General features: G+C 39.3%; 2 protein-coding genes across 2 annotated transcripts in view; one reads left to right on the top strand and one right to left on the bottom strand.

Annotated features, from left to right (window-relative positions):
• Positions 1-9,031, top strand: part of LOC103138492 (acyl-CoA-binding domain-containing protein 6-like) — a 34,087-nt gene extending 25,056 nt beyond the window's left edge. The window contains exons 7-8 of the mRNA XM_007552693.2: positions 5,366-5,396; positions 8,112-9,031. Of these exons, the coding sequence (XP_007552755.1) occupies positions 5,366-5,396; positions 8,112-8,266 (186 nt within the window). The 3' untranslated portion in view covers positions 8,267-9,031. The remainder of the gene's footprint in view (positions 1-5,365; positions 5,397-8,111) is intronic.
• Positions 9,032-15,667: 6,636 nt separating this feature from the next.
• On the bottom strand, positions 15,668-23,847 carry LOC103138560 (LIM/homeobox protein Lhx4-like). Its single transcript, XM_007552800.2, has 5 exons — positions 23,544-23,847; positions 21,582-21,784; positions 20,900-21,054; positions 19,909-20,080; positions 15,668-18,257 (listed from the first exon to the last, which is right to left on the bottom strand). Exons 1-5 carry the CDS (start codon positions 23,741-23,743, stop codon positions 17,869-17,871), a joined length of 1,119 nt encoding a protein of 372 aa, XP_007552862.1. The 5' UTR covers positions 23,744-23,847; the 3' UTR covers positions 15,668-17,868.
• Positions 23,848-25,814: the final 1,967 nt, after the last annotated feature.

Raw genomic sequence — 25,814 nt, 5'->3', positions numbered from 1 at the left:
AGTCATGTTTTTGGAATGTGGGAGGAAACCGGAGTACCCGGAGAAAACCCACACATGCACAGGGAGACAATGCAAACTCCATGCAGAAAGACCGGGGCTGGGAATCGAACCCAGAACCTTCTTGCTGCAAGGCAACAGCTCTACCAACTGCGCCACCCATATATCATTAATATATATTAATACATTTGATGTAAGATGCATGAAATAATAAGGGAATCTCACTTTGCAGGAAAAAGTTTGCTAAGATTTTTTTTTTTCCTTTGGAAGCTTTCATTGAATGTTTTAAACACAGTATCTTTAAAAACTGGATGCCACGCACAAACTGTGTAATTTATTGCACACAGAGTCTGATTTTTGATTTTTGGCTCTGTAGTAGCTGCTCCAGATTTACTTATGATGCCGTATAGGAGTATCATCTCTTCCATCCTGATCTGCATTCGGCTTTCTGATTAATGGCACCTACTCGTCATAACCCTATCTCTTGGAATCTGCATACCAATGATCCCAGGCCCCTATTGATTCCCCCTCATCCAAACCACACACACATTCATCCTCCCTCCCCCCAACCACTGTCATTATAAAAGTCAGCAGCTGCTGCATGCATTGATCATAAATCATAATTGCTTGTTCATTTTTCCCTACTTGTTTAATGTTGCTGTCAGGGACAGCAGGAGGAGAAAAGGAGGAGGCGGGAAGGGAAGAGAGGAAGAAAAGCCCAAAGAAAGTTTACTGCGACACAGAAAAATGAGCTAAGAAAAGAGAGCTACAGGAAAGATCACTGTAGTGAGACAAATTTGTAAGCCCATTCCACCTTGGTAGTTAGTTCCTAGAAAAACAAACTAAAATATTTTTGGTTGGCTTTACAAAACTGTCAACAAAACCTATGTACTTATCTCTGGACATCATGATGTCTTCTTGAGAGAGACTACAGGTTTAGTGAACTGCAATATTTATACTCTAAATTAGTTTATTTATTAACAGTGAATTTCAGCAAGTTGAATAATTTGGGCAGTATTTAAATTTTCTGAGAGTATGTTGTATGCATCAACATTTTTACTTGTTGCAAATGAACAATAGCAATATCTTTCTGTTTTTTGAATACATTGTAGAATGATTAAGCATCCAAACTTTACACTTATCATCTCACTTATGCTTGCTTTGGTACATATGTTAATGTCTGTAAAAAATCCATCAAATTTTATCACATTTCTATTTTACTTGTGTATTCTTATAAGGAGTCTTCAAAGGAGTCTTCATAATGAATAAATAAAAAATCTTGTCCTCCATTCTAGAGTTGGTCTAGAGTTGTCTCAAGTTGTCCAATCTTTATTAGCTGGATTAATCAGAAAATTGGTCAAGCTGTCCTACTGTGACCAGTCCAAGCATTCGGCATACCGAGAGAAGTTGTACTTCATCAGTACAGACAGAGCGTTGGCATGTTGTGGTACGATATGGAGCAACCTTATTCTTCTGTCATTGCAAAAGTTGTTGCATGTCATTTAGTTTTGTAGCAGTGACAATTATGTGCAATTTATAAATAGTGTCTCTAAGTTGTTGTGCTAGTGCTGTGTAGTTTTACTATATGTCCAAAAAAATATGTGGCAGGCTAGCTTAGCCCTGTTAGACACCAAACTCTGTTAATGCTAGAGCTTTATTTGCTTAGAGCCACAAGTTCAGAAAATGAACAAAGTATAATGAACCACTAGCTGTATATTTGGTATTTCAAAAATACAGCGAAATAGATTTGTATTTTTTCTCTTTTTTTTACTGGCCTGAGTTAGAGTTACGGAGTTAGTTGTTTGACCTATGCTGTTCTTGTACTTAAAATAACAGAAACTGCTCCTTTAAGTTAAAATTATTCTTTGGTCTCTTTGCGATTCTTTTTTTTTTTCAAACAACTTTGGACTAGTTACAGTGTTTCCTTTTTTCACAAGACTGCTTGCCTTCTTTTTATATCCCTCTAATTCACTTTCTCTTCCTTACATTCATCTTGCTTCACATCATTTGTGTGGTAGAAATGATAGATTAGTGGGACCTGAATTCAGCAAAACTGTAATCAGACTGATAGATCCATGCAGCTTCTAAGCATATTGCTCCCGCCTCCTCCCTCCCCATGAGCGTGATACACTAGCACTCTGAGCCGGGTCTCCTCTGCCACTATGGTACTTTATTGAGCTTTCTGCTGACATCCAGCCCAGCGTTTCTGTTTTGCAAGAGGAAACTTTGGATGACATGTAAAAGCAAAGGTTTGGTGCGACATGCTTCCATAATGGGATGGGAACAGGGGAGACAGGAGAGCGAGGGGTGGGGGATGTTGACTGCAGGTAAGAGGGTCGGAGGGGGAGTGTCTGCTTCCAAAGCAAATAGAAGACAATCCAATTTCCTGTGATTCCATCAAGCTTCCGTCCTGAATCCAGGGGCATTAAAGTTTGCGGAGAATGACCCCCACAGTCATGCAAGAAGGCCTTAGGCTGCATTTGCACTGCCTACATATACTATAATCCTCTTCAAATATGCTCATAATCTGTTATTATTACTCTTTTTTTGTATGAGAAAGCTAAGAGATCATTGTGTTTTAAAAAATTAACATGGGAACTATAATCCCTTTCACTTTAAATAAAGCTATGGAGTTAGGTGATTTAACACACTTCAGTTTTTACATTTCAGTCCCCATCTCACTGTTTTTGCTTTTGTTTGATGTGTACAAAAACAAGGAACTTTTTTTTAAAGAAGGGACATTTTGTATTTTCTAGGCACATAGTGCCATATTATAGCATAATCAGGTAACTATGTTACCATCAGTTATTATAGAAATGCAATTTGACACCTTGAAATTGGTCTTTATCTCTTTAAGAAGCTGCTACACTTTCCAACACGCCCTCTTCCGCCCATCATGACCTGAGTGCTCCTCCATGATGCCATTTACAACCATTCTTAGGAGTACTTACAATTCCTCCACGTGTTTGCTGACTGCTGCCACTAGTTTGTAGGAGCAGAGAGGGGAGAGTTGCAGGAGAGGGATGCTCTATGAGGCGGACTGCATGGAAATAGATGTTGCTTTGTGGGAGTATTCGTTTACGCACCCCTGATTGGTTACCATGGGAGATTCAAGGATTTCTCAAATTTTCATTAAAGAATCAAAGCTGAACTCCAGGTATATTTTTGATGAGGGAATAACATTATAACATGACATAAAGCTAAATAAAAAGTTGATTTGACATAATACCCTCTCCACTACCTTCAAAGTTTTATATTTATAACCAGATTTTTATGGCAGTTGCCATAAGAATCTTTATTTAAAAGCTATATTTTTATGGTACTTTTCTCCACTCTGCTTTACACACAGCAGAAAAATAAAATGGACAATTTGTGCGGAACATCTTAAGTTGTGATTTTTTTTACCTGCAGACAGACAGCATTGCTGTCTTGGTTGAATCACATCACTGATTTCCACACTGGTGGCGATTCACATCTGTGTTCTGAAATCCACCCAGAGGGAATACCAAGCGCTAATCCAATAAGCGGGTCCCCAAAGTGCTGGTCCAGAGGGACCAAGAAAAGCACAGCAATGGTTTCACTATGCACCGACTCCCAGCCTCAGAAGGTGGGTGGAAAAGAGAGGGAGAGGACATGAAAGTGAAGAGGAAACGGAAAGGCAGAGTGAGAAAGGTGGATGTTAGGACTGAAGAAAAGTAGAAGGAACACAGTCACATGAAAAGAATTAAGACATTTTGAGACAGCACATGTGGTTTTCTAAAAATATTTTTAAAAATTGATATTTAATATCACTTTTAATAATGCTGGGGCGCTGTGTGTTGCACAGGTAGAGCAAGTGCAACATCCAGAGGGTAGAAGCCTCAACGCAGCCGTCCTGGGTTCGATTCCCGTCCCTAAGACCTTTGCTGCATGTCTTCCTCTCTTCTCTCTGCCTGTTTTCCTGTCTGTTTATTCCACTAAAGGCCTTTAGGACCAAAATAGATTTAGGAATCGTTGCAAATTTAAACCTCAAATTAAAACACATCAAGGCACATTTAGTTACTAGTGTGCTCCTCAACTCTAGATCCAATTGTCCAAAAGACTGAGACACGCAGGAACCACTGACACTTTTAAATCAGGACAGAAAACATTTTTTGTTTACTACGGGTTTTTCATAAATGTCAAAAAAGCTCTATCATTTTTGTCATGTCTTGGGTTTTTATCTTATTACCGCTTCTTTCTTCATATTGTGTGATGTATCAAACTTTTATGTAACGCTTTGCTTGTTTTTGATATACCAGGAGGTTGTTATTTCTGTTTGTTTGTTTTTTTTCTGCAACGTTTTTATTTGCATTCCCTTGGCGTAATGCGAATCAATTTGTCTTCCTGAGCATTTCAAAACACTGTGCTCAGTACAAGCTCTTCATTTCTCAGACCAGTGGCAACAGTTTGATCCATTTGTCTCAATTATGAGGTGCAAAGGCAGTCTGGAGTGGTGATTAAGAAGTGATTCTGCTGTTGATGTTGCCTGTCATATATTCTGCTTCATTATACCTGCGCACACACATATTTCCCCATCCTTGTCCCCAGTCAAACAATTCATACAAGAGTTACATCTCCACCTCTGACCCTTTGACCCCAAATGACATTTGTACTGTTATAAAGACACAGAGTCATCCTCGTCCACATGAGAGACCCTTTGTGGATTTTCTGCACACTTTCTGACACAGACTGTCACTTTTAGACTCTGCAGACCCAGACTCAGTTTGAGCAGCAATCTGCTGAAAAACGCAGCTTTGAATAGTAAGTGAGACTGTGACCTGTTCTTTTTATAGCAGGACAAAAGCAGCATATCTAACAGTAAACACAATCTTTAACTGTGACCTTTGCTTTAACAAGGTTAAGACATGTTGATTTGGACAGCAACAAGACAATTCAAAGTGCTTTGTGTGATAAAAAAAAAAAAACCCACAAAACAATTAACAAACAAACAAAACAAAAAACAGTACAATGACAAAATTAAGAGAACACTTGATAACGTGCTGGAGATGTGTCCATGCAGAGACGTGTCTATAACATGCTGGATCTTGACTTCTAAGTGTGTCAGTAAGGCATCCGTCTATATGGGAAGGTAGACAAAGTGAGAATTTCAAGTTAATGTTAGCAGTAAACAGTAAATGGAGAGTATAACCAGAGAAAATAGAGTGAACAAAAGCAGTCAGTATGTCCTCCACTACAGACACTGACTGCTCAAAACTTTTTTTGCAATATGCAGTGCAAAGATGCAGCATCTCACCCTGATTATTCTCTGAATTTGCTCACTCTGGAGTATTTTATTGCTCCTCTGTCATGGGTCTGCTGAAGTAAACACTTGTTTTGCCTTTTTCAGGATAATGAAGGGCAGACAGCGCTACATTATGGTAAGGAGCCCCCCTTGTATTCATCTCTGCAATTGAAAAAACGTACATTGTCATGACTATGTTGTCTGCATGCGTCCTCCCTTTTTGTACAGCAGCTTGTTTTTTGCCCACACACACGCACACACACACACACACACACACACACACACACACACACACCCTTTGCCCATATTTGTCTCAGATTTATCATATTTCTTCTAACTCTGCTCCATTCCTCATCTTAATTTTCAACACTTTTCTATTTTTTCACCAAGTCTCTGTGATTCTTCTCTGTTCTTTGGTTTGTATGTGTGCCTCCTTAGCTGAGTGTGTGTGTGTGTCTGTGTGTGCACACTTTTCTGTGTGTGTGTAATAATCGCCAGACCTCCCAGAGGAAATCAGCAGTGGTCCTCAGACTCCCCTGACCCTCTCGTGCCCCAACACACGTGTCCCTGATGGGCGGTGCTCACGTCCTTTGAGCCTCTTTATGAGCGTACATGTGTGTATGAGCTGCTACACCATCTGTCCTCCGACGGCGTGGTGGCGTCGGAGCGGGCATGTTGCATCACCTACCAGCAGGCTACATACACACACATATACATGCACTCATCAGAGCAGCCCCTGAGGATGTGGTATAAAAAGATGACTAATAAACATAAGCGATGAACTCAAAGAGACAAATAGCAGAGAATGAAAATTCATTCCTACCTCTCTTTGCACAGGGCCGCAGTGGCTGGCAAGTGATTAATTGAGGGTTTACTGCTCACCATAAATTGTTCTCCTCCTCTACTGCTCCCCTGAGGGCTGGCCACTTTTTACGGCTCAAGGCCCAGCCGAGACACCCGCCACGTGCGCACTCGGCTGGCTGAATAAAATACTGTTTAGAGCAACAAGAGGAAAGCTGCAAGCAAAGCTGTAAAAAGCGGAAAAAAAGAAAAAAAAAAGAAAAAGCAGTCGAGCTCAGTCTGATTTGGCTGGTTCCCTGAGCTTTTAACACTTCATTCACCTCCGCATTCATACGTGCCACTCACATTTGCTTACTTGCCCACATGCATTCCGATGTATCATCACATCTCGCGCATTTGGACTCCCACCAGCATCCAGGCCCGTCAGCCACCTCTGGGCTGCAGGTTAAAAGGCCTAGCTGTCAATCACCGCAGCTGCTGACATCAGCGAACGTGGCACAGCACAAAGTCTGCTTTTTAAAAGGAGCCTGCGATTGATACTGACAGAGAAGAGCACTCACAACAAGAGAGGGCTAGGGAGAGAGGGGAGGAGGTGGTGGGGCGGGGGGGTGCCACATGGTTTAGAGGTGCATCAGGAATGATGGGACTCACTAACTGGGTTAGGAAAGTGCAAGCTGTCCCTTCTCCTCTTTATTCTGCACTGAAACAGGGAGAGAGAGAGAAGACCCTTTTAGCGGGCCACATATTGCCAGTGGGGCAGAAATGAAGTGTTTGAAGGAGGCTCAGGTCCAGGCTAGTGTCACTGCAGGGTCTGCAGATAAGCTTTTCATTAACTTCAATCCTCTACATATGCTATATTAAACAATGCTAGCTGTTGAAAAGATATTTGGTAGGTTTACCTAAAGCAGATACCCATCACTAAAGAGGCATGTCTAACTTTATCATATCAATAGCTTAGCAAAACATATATGGTTAAATACTTACTGAATAAAACATAGTACTCTTAAGTGTTAGTTAATTATATAAAAAGTAAAACAACCTATTCCTGGCAGGTTTATTGTTCCCATCTATGTTTCTTGCTCATCTTTATTCCAACCAAATTTCTAACAAAAGGAATGCACCAAATGTTTTAGTGCAACACTTCTTTACTGTTATTTAAGGCATTAAGAGGCTTTATTGTGCAGTAAAACTGGACTCTACTTTTTCTCAGTATTACCTTTGTGTAATTATACAATGGAGATTTGTTCAGAATGTTACATCTTTCTTGACTCCAACCGGTATTTTGTCCTAGCAAATTATCTGCAGGTCAGCCGTAACACGTTGGTAAATTAACAAGGTCAACAAAGCTGCAATGTTCTAACATGGCACCTGGGCCAGTCACAATAAACAATACATCAATTAATTGCATGATAAATTAAAAGAAACTCAATCATTTCCATTTGGTTTATTTGTCGTTTTTCTGTATTCCCTCTCCTTTTACTAAAAACTGACTGATAAAAGTCTTCAGTTTGGTGTTTGGGTCTCAACTATCCCTTTTTTCAAAAGATATTTTTTGCTTACACAGACTTCATAATTAATGTCATTTGTTGTTTCTGTTGTTTTCTTTATTTGTTTTGGATATTTCAAATGTCTTCCAGTTCCACTGTTTAAATGTTCATTAGAATTAAAATTTTATTGATCCATGAGAATGTGTTCTGGCATTATTATGCCATTATTGCTATTATGTTACTTGAAATTGGTCTCAAAACAACAGTTTTATAGTTTATCGCAATGAGTCCTGGGACAATTTGTCGTCCAGCAAAAATTGTTATCTTGACATGTTGCTAAAACATGTATGTTTTAGCAACATGTCTGTCTAAACACATACAGCTTGCGTGCTTTGTTCTCTGTTTTTATATGACTTGTTGATAATTCTCCATATCTCCATATTCCAGTTAGTCATGTATCGACACAGTTTACAGAAAAATTATTTTCTCCTTCATGAACTCAACACTTTGCTTTGAACACCTCCTCCTAGCCTCTGCTTCATTATGTCCTCTGTGTTTCCTAGCATCCGCCTGCGAGTTTGCTGACATTGTAGAGCTCCTCCTGAACAGCGGCGCTGACCCATCCATCAAAGACATGGAGGGCTCTCTTCCCGAGGAGGTCACTGAATCCAGCGCCATCTCCACACTCCTGCGCCAGTACACCGCTCCGAAAGGCTAGCTCATCCCTTTATAGTGCCATCCAAGTCTTCTCTCGTCTCTTCTCCACACATTTGTCCGGTATTCCCATTACTTGTCCTTGGTCCTTGGAAAGACTTTCTAGGTTCTGCGGTTTGCAGATGTTTTGTTTTGTTGTTCTTTAGTTTTCAAGTTTTGAAGGTGAATCTGAAATCATGTTTAGCTCTTCTGGAGTTCATCTGTGAACATGTATGTCCCATCTGATAAGACAAAAACAGGGCATTGCATGTGTTTTCAGTTATTTGTAAAACTGTATGTTGATTGTACAGTAGAACTGGATAACATGATGGTTACTGCAAGACATTGTAGTAACCAGTAAAGATCTGTTGACAATAATTTTGCTGTACTGAGGGAAGCACTCCCAGAATAACTTCTGCTTAACAAGCATCTACGTGGACCATATGACAAATTAATAAACTGGATAACGTCTTGGAAACATTTTACTGAAATGATTTTGCATCATTTTGATGTGACGTATCTGGATTTATGAGAACTATTCAGTCTTTGGGAAAATACTTTTAGAACAATCCACAAAAATGAACAATACCACATAACGTATTATGAACATAATGTACTGCACCATACAGACACTTCATATCAACCCGTCTCCCAGCTGAAACCTGATAACCTGACACACTTTTATTCTACGTTCGTCCTCTCTGAGTTAGTTTATGATTCTGTTGTTGTATATTAAGGAATGCTTCATTCATTTCTAAGTTTTCATCATTAAAGTCTTAATTAAAGCTTCGCCTGGCCTCCGTCAGTTGCTCGGTCCTGTAAGCAGAAACAGTGGTCAGCTAATTCATTTCTGACAAAAGACGTTCTCAACACCTGGTAGATTTAGAGCTGGTATAGTTTACCAGCTATAGTTGAGAGAACAGATTAAGGTATTGGATACTGAAAAACTCCTGCCAAAAACACTGGTAGTGGAGCCAGAAGGTGCTTTAACATGGTATTAGTTTTAGGTTGTGCTTGAATTGCTTCAGTTTTTATTCAGTTGAATTGTGCAGAATGTCACATTAAATGTGGTAAAAGTTTAAATAATAGATTTAAATTTATTTCTACACTTTTGAGACCAACTAAAAACCACTCCAACAGGTGTATGCTACATATATATTGTCTAGTGTTTATAATATTTTGCAGCTTTAATATACTGCTCATGTTTAAAAGTAACCAATTCATATCTAAAGTAAACTCATAAAACAACACAGTATGTTTTCAGCTCTGCCTCTGGACTATGATGTCATAGAGGAACGTATCTGGACATAACCAACACATGGTTGGAGTCTAAATCTCCTTTACTTGTCGTCAAGCCTCGGCTCAAACACACACAGATACACACTCTGAAAATACGCTAAACCTTGACCCAGATTTTTTAACTACACATTCATGAAGATCCCCCAGCAGATTTTCTGCACAGCACTTGAGACAAAGCTTAATCCTTGACTATCTAACGCACAAGTTCACTCTGACCCCATGCTCAACCCCCCTCTCTGCCCAGTGTCACACTGAAAATCTGCTGCGACTTAAGGTGTTAGATAACTATCAACATGTCTGGTGGGAAGCTGCCAGACCCTCAGCCATGGGTTGAACTGGATTGTACATACAGTAGTCTGCACAAAAAATGGATTGACGTCTTTTTTTTTTTTTTTCTTAAACTTGACTTCTTAAACAAGATTTGAAGGTTTTTTTGTCCACTATTTTTGTTTGATAATGTAGCATATTGTGCTGTATGTGTTAAAATAATTAGAAAAGTGGAAACTAAAACAAGACGAAAAGCCTGAGACAGAAAAACAGTTTCTGAAAGTTATGTATTTAAAAAATATCCAGGTAAAATCTAGAAAAACAGCCTGTGAGAGGTGCATTTTTTCAGCGTTACTCGTTAGTCTGCCTGGTAAAACCCTACCACTTGTTTTACACTTTTTCTTCATATAGATGTTCTGATGTACCTCTATATAACAGCTGCTGCATCATGAGGACTAAGGAACACAGTACAGTGATTCACTCTACAAACATGATCCCTAAGGAAGAGTTGCAAGAAGAAACGGTACATGAAAAAGTTGTGGAAGAAATACTCTTTAACCTACATGCAAAACCCTGTGTTTGGTGGAAAGATAGCATTTGACATGTGTATGTATGCGGCAGCATCAGGGCTTTTCAGTAGGGACATAAAAGCTGCCAAAAATTAATGAGAAAATAAATAGAGATACAAGGTGTCCCTCACCTCAGTGCATTATAAACATGGCAGACATCCTGGTTTTTACTTCACATCAATTTATATCTTGATTAATATCTTGATAAAGACCAATTAAAATGCTAGCTTAGTGGCACTTCTCACACAAACGGGTTTCTGAACTAATCCCTCCTTCATTGCTGTCTGGATTAGTAAACTATAGGAAAAAATAAAGACTCCATCAGTCTTAGTATTTCATACAGATCTGTTCAATGTGAAATCAAGGTTTGATCAGTTTAGATAGTTTACACTTTAAGTAAATGCTTCCTTAAAAACAGACCACCTCCAGTGCCATTAGACATCGCATCCACACTTTCCTACAGTGTTTACATTGTGCACAACACAGGGCGACACCTGCTACTGCAAATGCACAGAAACCTTGTTCTGCAACAGCAAGTAAGGGATATCACCCTGTGCAGTGAGCTATATGGCCAATATGAAAATCCACAATCGATTGAATCTGTTTACTTTCAGTGTATGGGCAGCCTCAGATTACTGGAATGGCTCAAATGAATTAATCATCAGGGGAGCTGATGTTTTGGTAGCGTTAGTTTTACTTCTAATCAAACACTCTGGTTCCTTAGAACTGGTGTTGTTTTTCTGAATGTATTATTATTATTATTTGCATTTGTGAAATCCAACCAAAGTATCTTCAACTCCAGTATGAGATTTATAGAACAGGATTTGTTTTCATGAACCCTACGTAAGCTGAGATCAAAAGCTTTTGAGTATTCAAGGCAAGTCTGGGATGTGATGATCTACAATCCCACAAAGAGGAGAGGAGGCCATTTCACTGTTATAAATTCCATCCACATGCAGCCATTAGGCTGCTGGTGTTCCTCTGGAGCTTGTTTTGGTCTCACTGTTGTCTCCTTGTTGCTTCCTGAACCTCGGTTACATTGGATAGAGGTAAGAGAGGTTGACGGCAGTCATACTTCCCCCCCCCTCCGGGTTGTCTGCAAGACTGTGACACTAAGCCCATTATGCTTCCATTATGGAGCTTCAATTTTCCTTTGAGCTTTTCACTTGTGACACTGCAGCTCCCTCCCTCTGCAAGCCTCAGACTCACATGCACCACAACCGCTCTGTAAGCAGCCCTTCTGAATATTTATGCTGTTTCTTTACAGGTGAAAAGTAATAAAGTAGGATCAGGAGCAGTTTAAGATATGTGTACTTCACTTTAGTGCTTCATAAAGCCTTTTTTTTAAATCTTCTTTAGAGTTTATCTAGAAATATAAAACAAAGTAACATTTTTAATAACCAAGAAAGATTCAAACATAAAAAAATCTACAATGTCTTTTTGTAAGACATTGTTTTTATTAGTTTAGTAAAATTAGGATTCAACCCACCATGTTATGAACTCAGCTTACTAAGTCAGAAGAAAGAGAATCAAATATTCTCTCTTAATGATGATAATAAAAGTTGTAACGATGTAATAATTTTATTTATTCAACTGCAAAGCCAGAGTATTTCTTAAAATGACATTTAAGTTGTAGATCTATGCAAAGATTTGTTTATTTTACCGCTTATTTTCTGTTTTAAACTAGAACTTAATGTCATTATGGAAGATGTACTTCAAGAAAATGTGCAATCATATCACTGTAACTGCAAACATATTTAAAAAAGAGACCAACACTAAACTCTTTGGGCATCACACAAACTACTGCACAAACTGAACCCTGCTAACATTAATCTCATGTAAAAACATGGCAGTGGCAGCATTATGCTGTGGGGATGAATTTCTTCATTGAGGGCAGGAAACCTTGGTCAGAATTAACATGAAGATGGATGAAAATAAATGTGAAAGGCTGCAAAAGGCCTGAGTTTGGAGCAAACGTTCAACTTCCAGTAGGACAGCAACCTTAAACATGCAGCCGGAGCGAAAGGTGTTTAGATTAAATCATATTCATCTTTGTGGAGTTCAGATGATGAAGGAAGTGTTTCTGCTGCTTGAGATTCCAGATTTTGATAACAAACTACACTGCAGGATTCTGAGAATGATCTGTTTCAAGTAAATACATCAAAGCTAAAAAAAAAATAAAAAAAAACATATAAAGGATTAGGAATATTATCCTTGTTGTTGTATCAACCTTCCAGACCTCTCAGGTCTTCTGGTTCTGGTTCTGCTCTGCATCTCCAGAACCAAACATGGAGAGGCAGCATTTAGCTTCTGTGCACTACAAATCTGGAACAAACCTCTGGAAAATCGTAAAACAGCCGAAACACTGAGTTCCTTTAAATCTAGACTAAAATCCCAGCTGTTTAGAGTTGCCCTTGGACCATAACAAATGAAACACTAACCAACATTTCGATGTGTAACAATGGCACTTGGAAAAATGTAACGTTTCACTTGTTGATTTTTGTGCCTTTATTATGTTGAACGGCCTCATTGCTGAAATGTGCTGTACAGATAAAATTAGATTTATTGATTTGATTGACTGATCCCCCTAGATCATCATGAGCTCGTATCATTTTACCTGTCATCTGTCTAATATCTGCAGCTACAGCAACTATCTGGTGGACAAGTCGCAGTTTTCCTTTAAAACAACCTTGAATGTGTCATTGAAAGATTCCTGCTTGACTCCAGCCAACTCAGCCATCATGCAGATCATTGTTTACTGCAGGGCTACATTGAAATCACTTGAGGAGAAAAATGTCCTTTCTCGATGCTCTGAGATTGACTTTCGGTCCAAAACAAATCCTGTCTGTTTTGCATATTAATTTATTCCTTTTTGCTTCATGCAAGGGAAAAAAAAACATGGCGTTTCCTTTAGGAAGTTTGTAATAAAAGCCTTGCGATCGATGATAATGGCATTTGCGCTTGTGTTTGTCATCTTTGCAAAAGCAACAGTGGTGGAGTTCCCTCAGATTTATATGTATACTAGTGCTGTAAGTGGCGTGTAAATTATCCTAACTGTCTGTGCGGCTCTTTATCTTTGTATGCCGGTTCTATTAGACCCTATCCATTAATGCCCATAGCCCATCCAATCAATGCTTAAATAAAAATCAGCTAGATTTGTGGCATTTTATGCAAACGTGCAAACTCCAACCGGAATGAGTGTTTGCCTTTTTGTTTTTATAATGCTGAAAGAATATCTAAAACAAAGCAATCGATAGCACTTATGTTTGGGTTACAAGCCCCTCCTTTCAGACAAATGTTCCACATTCCCACATAGAAATGAGTTTCATACCGATGTACGCTGTGGTGTAATTTCATTATAACACATTTCATTTCTTTCTAATTATTTTAATAAACATGCTTAGCCAAGATCATAATTCAGTCATCTTTCACATCCACTTAATCTGGATCAGCGTGGCAGAGAGGCCGGACTATACCAGCAAAAGGAGGAGTAGCGGGACACAGACTGGACGGTACGTCCATCCATCTGTCCATCCACGTACTGTCACTGAAAAACATTTTTAGTTGTTTTTTTTTTTAACTAGCATCAAAAATTACTCAAATTTGTTACAGTTAATTTGATTAATTTTGCTCAAGTTGTAACTGACTTCAGAATTATCCAAATCAGAACTATAGCTTGAGTAAAACTAATAAAACGAGTTCAAATAAACATTTCTTTTTAAGTGCAGGAGGCGAAGGAGGTCTTTGACTAGGCCGGTCAAACGCATGAATAGCATGAATAGCTGCATGCTTATGATTGCTTTTCTTCTGCAAGGTGGATCTTCACCACAGTACCGAGTCCCTTGCAGGCGCAGCAGAAACAAGCTTCCCCATTTCTGCTGAAGAACAGCATTCCCACAGCATGACGCTGCCACCAACAAGTTTCACTGTGGCGTTTCCACATTCCTGTGTCCCCTGCATGACTCGTGGGAAATGTCAAACGAGAAACATTGTAGCTTTATGTTGATGAAGGCTTACTCCCTTCATAAAGACCAAATCTGTTGAGGATAGTTACTATCCTTTTAAAAGATTCTCCCACCTGAGCGGCAGATCTCTGCATATCCTCCAGAGTAACAGTGGCTGCTTCTCTAAATAGTGATCTACTTATCAGTTTAAGTGGACAACCATGCTCTGTGAGACGTTCATCTAGAGCTAACAAACCTTTTAGGCCTTCACAGAACAGCTGTATTCATACTGAAATATTCTGTTTCTTCTGGGGGTTGACCTCTTGATGCGCCGACCTTCTCAAGGAGAGTACTTGTGAAAATCTTTTAAAATCATGTCCGATCCTTAGAAGACACATTGAAGTTCTTGGTTGTAATATGACAAAATGAGAAAAAGCTCCAGAGGTATGAATGCCTTTCCAAAGTGCTGCATAACTACAAATCTTTTAAATAGTTGTGTCGCATGAGAAAAAAGAAAAAGGATGTGAGACACTAGTGAAGACCTTAGCGATAGTTTCATGTCTACAGAGCAGGAGCCTCGTTTTTACAGAGACTGTTAGTCGTTGACACAAATGTCTGTGGTTTGATTCCTGACTCAGAGATCCATAAAAACGAGAAGAAATATCTTCATCTCTAACAACGTGCCACAAAAGGAAATTACTTTAGTCAGCTTTGAGAAAATCCTCAAAAGCCTGACGGCTTAAAATCAACACTGCACGATGTATTTAAAATCCTGACTTACTCTCATAAGAGACACGTTCTCTTTGATAACTACAATGCATGTTTGGCCATATTTCACAAATCACTCTACGATTAGTTAACAGTCTAGGGATTAAGGGTAGATTTGACTGTGCTGCAATCTGCTCCAGTGTCTCCTCAGCACTGATAGGATCAGAGAAGCAGCCAGCAAGGCATCTGTTTGTGTGCATGTTTTATTCCCCTCCCCTCTGTCCTCCCATATAGTTTCTTTTCATGCATCTTTCTTGTCACCCCCACTCTCGGAGAGCGAGAGAGGAAAACAGCATCGATCACTGTTAAATGACTGACCAGTGCCTGTTGGAGGTACTAAATGGATCTCCACAATTGAATAGAGGCCTAAGTGTGTGGTAAATGCTCTCAATGGGTAAATGAATTTGTGGGTTAACTGGCTCGAAGAGCGTTTCGATAAGGCAAAAAATAATAAAAACACAAACAGGACGTATTTTTCTTTAAATGCGCCATAAATAAAGCTCGCCTGGCGATCTTAGCTCTCGCATTCGTCACTGCAAGGCAGCTCTGTGAAAAATAAAGGAGAACTCACTCGAGGGGTAACCAAAGACAATTCAGCTTTATTTTCCTCATATAGATTTAACTGTACACGGTTCATACCATTACACAGAAGGCATAAATGAATAAATTCAGTGCTCTCTTTTACATCTTTTTCAAAGACAAATGGCAATAATAATAATAATAATAATAATAATAATAATAATAATAATAATAATAATAATAAATAGCACTCATGAAACAAGACAATCTACACGTTTTCAAACTGTACAAAATTTACAATAAGATGCAAACTTCTGAGGCAAAACAGATTGAACAAAACTGCTTCGATGATGGGTTTTCTGTGTTGTTTTCCTCTAAAATCCCAGATTTCAGCCGACAAATTACTTTGTAATTCAGCCGTGAGCAGCATTTACTGCGCATCCACTGGTTTGTGCAGGGAACAAAGCTGTGACACACGTCTATAATTGGAGGGATTCTGCTTTTTATTTACATGGCATAAACTAACTGGAATTACGTGCCATCACTGAATGCATGAATACATGGCATTTTTTACTTTTCTAACTCATGTTTTTTTTTAAGTAAGGTCTTAATAGTTAATAATCAAAAAACCTTTATTAAAAAAAAAGTCAAAATAAATTATGCATAAATAAGCACTTTAAAAAATAAAGATCCATTTTAAAGGCCAAACTTTTTCCTTCCCCTCTCCTGGCTTGTCCGTTTCACACACATGTTAAAAGTATTGTGATTTTAAGAGGTAAACACATTGTAATTTGTGGGCTGTAATCTGTAATTGTGTCACTGCCTGTTATTTGATTTGCCTTGAGGTAAAATATGAGGGAAAAAAGAAAAAAAAAGAAGACGACTTGGCATTTCGTTTTCTCCAAAAAGTTGCTCACATCGACCGGTTTGTCCTCAGATCAGAGACAGGAGCAGAGATGAGATCTGGGAGGATGCATTTTCCTGCACAAGCATGAAACTGTTAGATAACTTTACAACTTAAACGCAGCTCACGGCGGGGGCGGGGGCGGTATTTACTTTTGAGATATTCTTCTTGTAGCAAATAATTTGTGAAGCTGAAGCTGGAGCTGGCGGTGACTGATCTCTGCAGCCGATCCAGCTCGGATGCTGAATTATCAGCTCCAAATGTGGCGGACTGTGTTAATCCCTCTGGTACAAAGGGCCGACATCACATCTGGAGTTGGGGGAAGTAGGTTGACAGCAGGCAGAGCTGAGGCTGCTGCTGAATGAGAAGATTATCAGGAGAAGGCTGGTTCTGACTGAAGAGAGCAAACACAAGAGGGGTTGGTTCTTTGTTGCTTTTAATACTTGTTGGTGTTTTTATTTATTACAGAAACGACATGTTTTATATCTCTGCATCTGAAGGATAAATGAATGCAGAAATATGATCTATACTGGAAGTTTCGGCTCCTTCGTGTGAAAAAGGGTTTAATACTAACGGATTTCTTCTCTGAAGCGTCTTTTACTCAGATTAAATTCTGTAAATATGACCGCTTTGTCTCAAAACGCCCTCATTAAAACAATTTCTGGATGCACAGATCAGCAGATCAGACCATTTCTCAAAACACTTTGTCGGTAACACGTGAAAAAACTAAACAGAAAAAAAAAGGAAAAAAAACATGAACATGTTTCTAGATTCACGCTTGTGCCACTGCTCTTGTAAGTTTTTCTCCGAGTGAAACACTGTTTGCCTTGTGCATACGTCTCTCTCCTCTGCACTCCTGTCCGTCCATGTAGAAAAAGAAGAGGAGAGTAAAGTGCAATGCCAATGTGAAGGCTCCGGTGCGGCCAGCCGGCCAGCAGTTCAACTCATTGTGAATCAGAAGCATGCAGCTGCCTTCTGGGCCCGGTACAAATGACGGCCCTGACCTGTGTGTTTGAGCACAGTCCACCAATGTTTCTGGAGTTTAGTCTCCTTTGAAGCGATTGAACGAAATAAAAACAGGCAATAATTAAAAAAAAAAAGAAAGAAAAAATGATGGTGATGATGCGGTGTTGAGATTGAACATTCATGTGTTGCTTTACTGCTTTAGTCCAGTCTGCACCTTCCAGCCTGGTTGTTATCTCACTGTTTGGACTCCAGTCAAGCTTTTTCTCTCCACCAAGCAACACAAAGCACAGCAAGTCTCGCAGTGTGAAGTAAAGAAATGTAAAAAAAACAAAAAAACAAAATCTGTCGTGTCCTTTTGATAAATCCTCATAGTGGTTCTTCTGCTGGAGGCTCAAAACTGGGAATGGTCCATCTCATCCAGCCAGGAGGCCGGGCTGGTGGGGAAGTCAGGGTATCCCGTACTGCTGCCCGTGGAGAGGTCTGAGGTGGGGCCCCCCGCCATGGCCCTCAGAGCCTGTCCCACTCCGCCCGGGCCCCCCTGCGCCACCAGACTGTCCATGTTAAAGGTCAGGTTGTTGAGGAGAGGCGTGTGGCCGGGCAGGGAGGTGATGGAGGAAGGTGACTGTGGTAGGCCGTAGGGGCTCCCTGGCCGGATGTCTTGGTAGGGCTGTCCCGCTGCGTCGACGGAGAAGCCGCCGTTCAGGACGGCGCTGCTGGTCATGTCTCCCACGCTCCCGTAAAGGCCGTTCGCGTGGCTGAGGTCAGACAAGACTTGGTCATCTGGAGAGGAGATCAGAGAAGAAGATCAGTAAGAAATAAGACAGGAGATTTCTCTTCTTTAATAGGTTTAATTGAGCAGTAAGTAAGACACAGTCCTTTGCTTGAGTATTCAAACAACTTTAACGTTTTATTTTTGCAGCGGGAATCTGTTTTAAAGCTTTTTACATGACAGAGACGCCTCAAAGTGGTGAACAACTTTGAGGTGTTTGGAAAAACAGTTTTGAACGTCTCCCAGGTTAAAAGGTTTGGAGAAACAACCAAACATAATTGCAATTATTTTGCGGCATACGTTTTGGAGCTCGGCAGATCTAGACTGAACAATTTTCCCATCCAAATAACTCAGCATGAACAATCCTTACCATATATTTCTAGTTGTATTTTGGGTCTGGGCTTTGACTGGGCCAGTCTGTACGTACATTGATCTGTTATAGATCTGACTGTGTTTCGGGGTCAATGCAGAAAACCTGTAAGGTGAACGGGTTTTCTCCACAATGAGGCCGAGAAACTGTGACCAGTTTTTCTGTACCTCTCGAAGAAAAACAGCCCCACAGCATGATGCTGCCACTAGCATGATTAATGCTAGTCCTCCATCACACTCTCTCCTTTTTAAGGTGATTGATCAAACGGAGCTTTGTGAGACTGTCAAAGTTTGGGATATTATTTGGAGGAATATCCTCTTGGTTGAATGGGATTTTATCTAGAGCTATTAGAAAAAAGGAGAGTGAATACAAATCCACACCAAATGTTTTTATTTGTGGACAAAAAAAAAAAATCAAACAATGCATTGTTTTTCTTCAGGGAAAAAAATGTGTGCACTGCCTTTTTTGTGTATTGTAAAATAGACTGAATTTAGGGGTTGCAGCATGACAAAATGTGAAAAAACAAATCAAGCAATATGAGTATTTACAGAAGAAGTTTTGGGATTCTCTCCAAAGAAACTTAAAAGATTTTAAAAACTTTGCTTTTTAGCCTTCATTATTAAAGGCTGCAGAAGCTCTTGACTCATATCAAGTAAAATGTGTGGCTCCTGATCTTCTAAATAACATGACGCATATGCTAAACCTGAAATTCATATCTATGTCTGTGTGCTGGTCAATAACTGCAGCACAAAATATGTGTTTACATCTCCAATCGATCCCCTGTGTGGCTTCAATAACAACAAAGCCCAAAAGCACTTTCTCTCTAATTGAATAAAAGCCTCACATGCTTTATAGAGTTTCTGTCACCATGTTTTCATTTCTCATAAAAACAGCGTTCTTTTTCAAATGGGTTCAGAGACTTTTACAATTATCCAAAAAGGGAAAAGAGGAGGGGGGGGGCTGTGAATATTAAATAACAAAAAGATGCCTAAAACTCCATTTGCATCCCACCAAGGAGCCGTTGCTCGTTTCCAATAAGCTCCATCACACAAACAAACAAAGGCAGGAGGCATCAGCGGCCGCGGAGGAAAACCTAAACAGGTATGACATTTCAGATTTGCCTCAAAGTGGCACGCTCCAACAGGAAACACAAGCAGGCAAATGAAAAGCCACGTTGGTATCTGCAGCTCTCGTGTGGTTTACCATTTTGAATGCTCCCTTAATCCTATTAGCAGGAATATGTCTGCTAATTCCCTTTCTGGGACTAAATGATCTGGAAAAAAAAAAAATACCTCTGAAGCTCAGCTCGCTGTCGCTGAGCCCTGCATCGTCAGCCGAGCTCTCCTTCTCCACTTTGGTTCCTCCTCTGCTGCGTTTGACACTTTTATAGAACTGAGTCCAACGGTGGCGACCGGCGTCTTTCTTTAGACGCTTCTCCTTTGCTCGCCGGTTCTGGAACCAAACCTGTCGGGTTAAACCGTAATGTTCATCTTTAAAAAGACAAATCAAGGATTCAGACCAGATTATTTGAGTTTGTGAAAGCAATAACATCGCCATCATAATTTCCGTTTTTTTGTTGTTGTTTATTTAACCTTGGTTGAAAATTTTAGTTTGGCATTAAAAACAAGTTTATTTTTCATGTAAACATGATGTAATATTTAACCTCTCCAATTGCTTGGCATACAGTTTATAGCACCTATAAAAAGCTGAATAAATAATAATAACTTATAACTGATTTTTTTTTTACCAATATATGATATAATCAAAGATTTTGCTGCAATAAAAACTTTAAAATCGAAAAATAAGAATATGTTTATTAATTTAGAACATTAACTAAAAATTATAAAATGTACAAATACATTTATAAATAAATCTATACATTTTAATTAATTCAAAATTCTGCACATACAGAACATAGATAAATAATTATTTATTGTTTTTTTTAAAGGATTTTTAAAAAAACTATAAAACAATGTCAGTGCAACATAGAGAATGGATTAAAATAATAACTATGTTCTATCTCAGCATGATCAAGAAACAGAGGTTCGTAAAAATACCCAGAAGCTTCTGAACACATAAAGCAAACATGATTTTAAGTCCTGGTGATAAAACTGCAGACTTTTCCAGTCATAATGACATTGTTTAATTTACTACAGATGATCAGAGAGACAAGTATTAATGTCCTACGACAGAGGAATTCACTCAATCGCCACTAAAATTGGAGCGTACTCATTTTGGAAGTCAATTTCCTAAAAATAAATTTTTAAAAGATGAACGCTCTACCTGCACCACCCTCATGTCCAGGCCTGTCTCAGAGGACAGCTGCTCTCTGACGTGGCGCGCTGGCTTTGGCGAGTTTTTGTAGGCACTTTTGAGGGTCTCCAGCTGCTTGGCGGTGATGGTGGTCCTTGGTCGTTTGGTCCCACCCTCTGAATCATCTGCAAACACAGTTGCAAACATGAGTGGCAACCCTCTGCATATATTTGTGTGTGTGTGTGTGTGCGTGTGTGTGTGTGTGTGTGTGTTTTAAATGAAGAGAATAGTTATGCGGGGCAGTGTATTATTGTCCTTGTGCATCTGTCCCACTCCCACAGCAGAGGACATAAATCTACCCTTTGCCAGAGGAGAGGAGTTATTGGAGCCGCACCATATAAGAGCATCAGTTCACTTTACATAATCAATCAGAGACGCATGGAAATCTCAGAGGAGAGGGAGGGACAGAAACAGCACGCACACACCCAGATGACAAACACCAACGATCCACAGTCAGAAGTTATTTCGCCTCGCTGAGAGGTGCATACAGCTTGATCTATCGCGCTCTTCTGCAATTCTGATGCGGCCCAGTTAGGTCAGAGCCTTTCAGCAGTGAAGCAAATAGATGGACATTTGCAACAATCATTTTATGTCGCTGGAAGTACATGTTCACCCTTTCTTCTCGTTCTGCCTTGTCAGTGAGCACACCTACCGTTCTGTTTGGCGGTCTCATAATCCACCTTGCACACCAGCCTCCCGTCCTCCATGAGGTAAAACTCGTCGCCGGTGGCCAGCTGTCTGCTGCACATGATGCAGGCGAAGCAGTGCAGGTGATACACAAAGTCCTGCGCCTTCCGCACCACCTGCGTCGGAGGGATGCCCTGCTGGCACGACGCGCATTTTGTTCCAAAACGCCTGAAGGGGAAACAGGAAGCAGAGGTGGTGATGATGATGATGATGATGATGATGATGATGATGATGCAGACAGCGAAGCTTCCATAAAATACATTGTCAAACAGAAATATGTCACAGAGCTTGCAACATTTGAAGTCCTTGCTGTTAAAAGCAAAAGGAAACGAGCTCTGCAGTGCATTTCTGTTAACAGCAAGCCTGACTGATGCATCGGTGGAATCCATCAGGTTTGCATATCTGCTTGTGTGTTGGCATGCTTGTTTTTTTTTTTTTTTTGCAGCTAAAGTACCGACATTAAACAGAGCTTGTTGAGGGAGGCAGCACACAGTAAACCCACCCTGAGGAGAAACAGTAAAACACTGACAGAGGAGAGGAGAGGCTCTAAATCAGGAAACCACCCAATCAAACATAAAAAAGCAAAGTGAAGCCTTCGAGTCTCTAACCAGCAAAACCACATGTGTGTTGTTCCATGTTTGAAGAGTTTTGAACATGCCAACGTCCCCCCTCGCGGGTCCCCCTGGGTCAGCTAATACAGTTAGCAACCAGTTAGACTCCAGAGCTCCTCGGGGGTCTCGTTCAAGCTTTGAGCATTAAAACCTTTCAAACGTGATTTAGTAAAAAGCCCAGATCTGCTGATCCTGTTTTGGATGAAAGTCAAACTCAATTTTCTTCTGTAATGCTTCTGAAATCCAATCATTAAAAGAAAGAAGCAAAACGGCAAAAAAAAAAAAATGAAAGAAAGAAAGAAGATAGTGAAAAATAGGGATTTATAATCAGAGCCAAGTTAATCTATGGGTGTGGAAATCACAGATGTTATAAATAGCATCTTCACCAGGGAGGCAGGGAACCAGTGTGAAGGTTTACCACCGATTTAAAATAAATATTTCACAACTTTCTTCCATTAGACTGTTGTGACACATTAAAATCCTTTTAATGAGAGATCAGATAAAAGGATTTTCACCATCTGCCCCTTCCCCCACATGTTGCTACACACTGCCAGTCAGATGGCTGAAAGAGACCTATTGCACCTTCCTGCCCCCCTACAAAAAAGATAAAAAATCAGCTGTTCCAAAATACTTCTAGTCAAACATGATATGGAAACTAAAAAGACGCCAATGATAAAGCTGATTAAAGTCACAACCAGGCAATTCCACTAATTAACCAGATAATACCAGCATATTGGACTTACGTTACTCTACAAAGAGCAGAATGACGGCAGGTATATTTCATGCAATAAGCATTCAAAACCTAATAAGTTTGGCGTCAGTTTATTGTGTATTGTGTATTTTGGCTTAAATTTGTGTATCACATAAAAAAAAACAAAGCCATTGATTGTAATAATACCTCTAATGTTATAAAAAATTTAGCTCTGGTATGGATGCATTCAGCTGTCTTGCTAAGAATAAAATAGACTTTATGATAATTGTTTTTTTTTTATTATAAATATTGCAATACTGTGATAATATTGTATTTTTGCACATCATATATCGTGAACATAGAATGCCGGTTCATGTCTAATCTGCAGCAATATTTATGCTATGCATAAAATATATATTAGCTACATGACATATTCTAAGCATTATTTCTGGAATTTTGCCACTTTTTTTTTTTTTTTTTTTGCAGTTTTGATGCATTAAATATAGTCCTCCATAGAAAAGCTGCAATCTGTGCGACTCAAAATAAAAACACAAAACAGTGATTATGCTCATTTCAAAAATAACAAGAACACAACGAAAAGGAGAAAAGAGAAAGGCGCACTGACTTGAAAAAGTCCTCCTTGCAGTAGACGCTGCCTGCCCGGGAGAAGCATTTATCCGCCAGCGGGGTCTGGCAGTCTGCGCACTTGAGGCACTTGGAGTGCCAATGTCTGTCCAGCACCTTCAGGATGAACTTATCCAGGATGTGCTGACTGCAGCCTGCACACTGAGGGATCTCTGCCAGGAGAAACAACGAGAAGGCCATGTCACACTCAGCCACCGGCACAAGGCAGGCAAAGGTCCAACATCATCAGAGAGGTTCGCTGTATTTATAGGAAGTCGTTTCGAAGGAGAGGGTTTTCTTTATTTCTCACATTGTCGAAGTAGATTGTGTGCAGAATTTCAGCGGTGAGGAATTTATATATGAATCCTTTGTTAAACTCAACCAAGAGTTTCCTCCTTTAAAAAAATGCAAAAATTGTAATAAATCAGACCGAGGGGGGGAAAAAAACAAACATTTTTATGATAAATGAAAATTATTAGGTTTTCATATGTTATTGAAATGTGTTGGAGATTTGTTCATTCAGGATTTTCTCTCGTTCTGACGTTTTCCAATAACGCGTTTCCTGATCCTGTTTTCACCTTCTTTCTCTGTTATTATGGTACATTCTCGTTTTTAGGGAAAATCAATCCTCACATAGTAAATGTTGCCTTTTTTTCAGATACATTTGTACCAGAATATAATAAATGTCTTTACATAAAACCGTGTGCGCTCGGTAAGGATTTCCGTCTCTGTCCAAGGTGCTGATCACAGAGGTATTCGCCTGCAGAGCAAAAATGCTTTTTTTTTTCTTTCTGACGACGTATTGATTTTCTCCGTCTTAATCTGGTTTGCCTCTTCCATCTCGATCTTAATTAATCCCTGAATGATTTTATGGAAAGCGTGGTGACAACCAGTGTCTGTAGGTGAGACGGCGTCCTGACGTAAATCAAGATCAAGGCGCGATTAGATTCAGAATTTTTGAAAAATCATTTTTGAAAACTAAATCCGCAGCAGTACAGATGGTGTCCATTCAGACACACAAGACCTTTATGAATTTATTTCCAAAGCACAACTGATCGATTTTTAATTTTAAAAACAGAGCCATAGCCACACATTTGACGTATTTTGCGTCGTTCCTTCTGTGCATGCAGGCCTTTTTTTTTAACTAAATAAAAAAAATAATCTTTCCATGCAAAGTAAGGTTGACGTTATTGTTGTCAATGTCTACAAATATAAAATGACATTAAAAAAAAGAACAACATTGATTGAGCCATTTTTGTTTTTGTTACACATCTGCATGGTTTCCATTGAAGACAACGGTGACAGTTTGAGGTGAAAGTGAGCAGAAAAATGAGCAGGAGCCTGAACTCCCGCAACGGGACTATTTTCTGTCGAGAGAAATCACATCTGCACTCTCAAAAAAATCTCCCTATGACAAAAACATGTTATTCTGCATTCTGCAAATGCAGGTGCTGCGAGAGAAGTATGCTTGCAAAAATAATAATTAAATACTGTAATATAGTAAAAATGTATGATTTTTTTGTTTGTTTGTTTGCAAAAATCAGATATGGAAAAAAAAAAGTCAGATTGCCATTCTGAACCACTCAGTTTTTTAAAGGTAAGAAATAGAATCATAAATTGGATTTTATTGTTAAAAATTCGGCTTGAATCCTGAAAACCTGGAATATTGTAGATGCAAACATTATTTCCTTAGCAGAAATAATTGGGACTGGCCCTCACCCTACCCCAGAATTTATTTTTTTTTATAAAAATAAAAACATTGAAGGTGTATGTAGGTAGAAGAGAGAAGTGGCTCTCTTCTACCACTTCTATCTTCTACCTACATAAAAAAACTCAGAGTCTGTTTTCTGTTGCATCGCTTTTTTTCTCTCTTTACAACTTCAAAATAATAACAATAATAATAAAAAGGAATTAAAAACACATTTCCAGAGTAAGGCTGGTGCTTCCAATCTTTCACCTCACTAAGTAAATAATTTATGATTACCAAATGTGTAATTAACACTACAACCTAAGAGCCATTAGACGTTCCCTTTTCCCTGATGTGAAATGCTTAGAGCGGCTGCTTTGGTTCCTGAGATAATCCAGGTTTAGATCCAGGATGAATCCTGGCGCTGCAGGAGACTGAGTGGCAGGATCTTTATCCAATCTGTTAATCTGTATCAATTCATAAAATTAAAGAGCAGATAGATAGATAGATAGATAGATAGATAGATAGATAGATAGATAGATAGATAGATAGATAGATAGATAGATAGATAGATAGATAGATAGA

Source organism: Poecilia formosa, unplaced genomic scaffold (genome assembly GCF_000485575.1).
Source record: "Poecilia formosa unplaced genomic scaffold, Poecilia_formosa-5.1.2 Scaffold52, whole genome shotgun sequence".
Classification (NCBI taxonomy): Eukaryota; Metazoa; Chordata; class Actinopteri; order Cyprinodontiformes; family Poeciliidae; genus Poecilia; species Poecilia formosa.
This window is presented reverse-complemented; position numbering and strand designations above follow the sequence as displayed.

Excerpts from the sequence above, each read along its gene's own strand:
- LOC103138560 (XM_007552800.2), bottom strand. The coding sequence starts at position 23,743 with ATGGCCTTCTCGTTGTTTCTCCTGGCAGAGATCCCTCAGTGTGCAGGC. Across the intron at positions 20,081-20,899 it reads TGGACATGAGGGTGGTGCAG|GTTTGGTTCCAGAACCGGCG; the intron begins GTAGAGCGTTCA and ends TTAACCCGACAG. Across the intron at positions 18,258-19,908 it reads CAGCGAGCTGAGCTTCAGAG|ATGACCAAGTCTTGTCTGAC; the intron begins GTATTTTTTTTT and ends TCTCCTCTCCAG.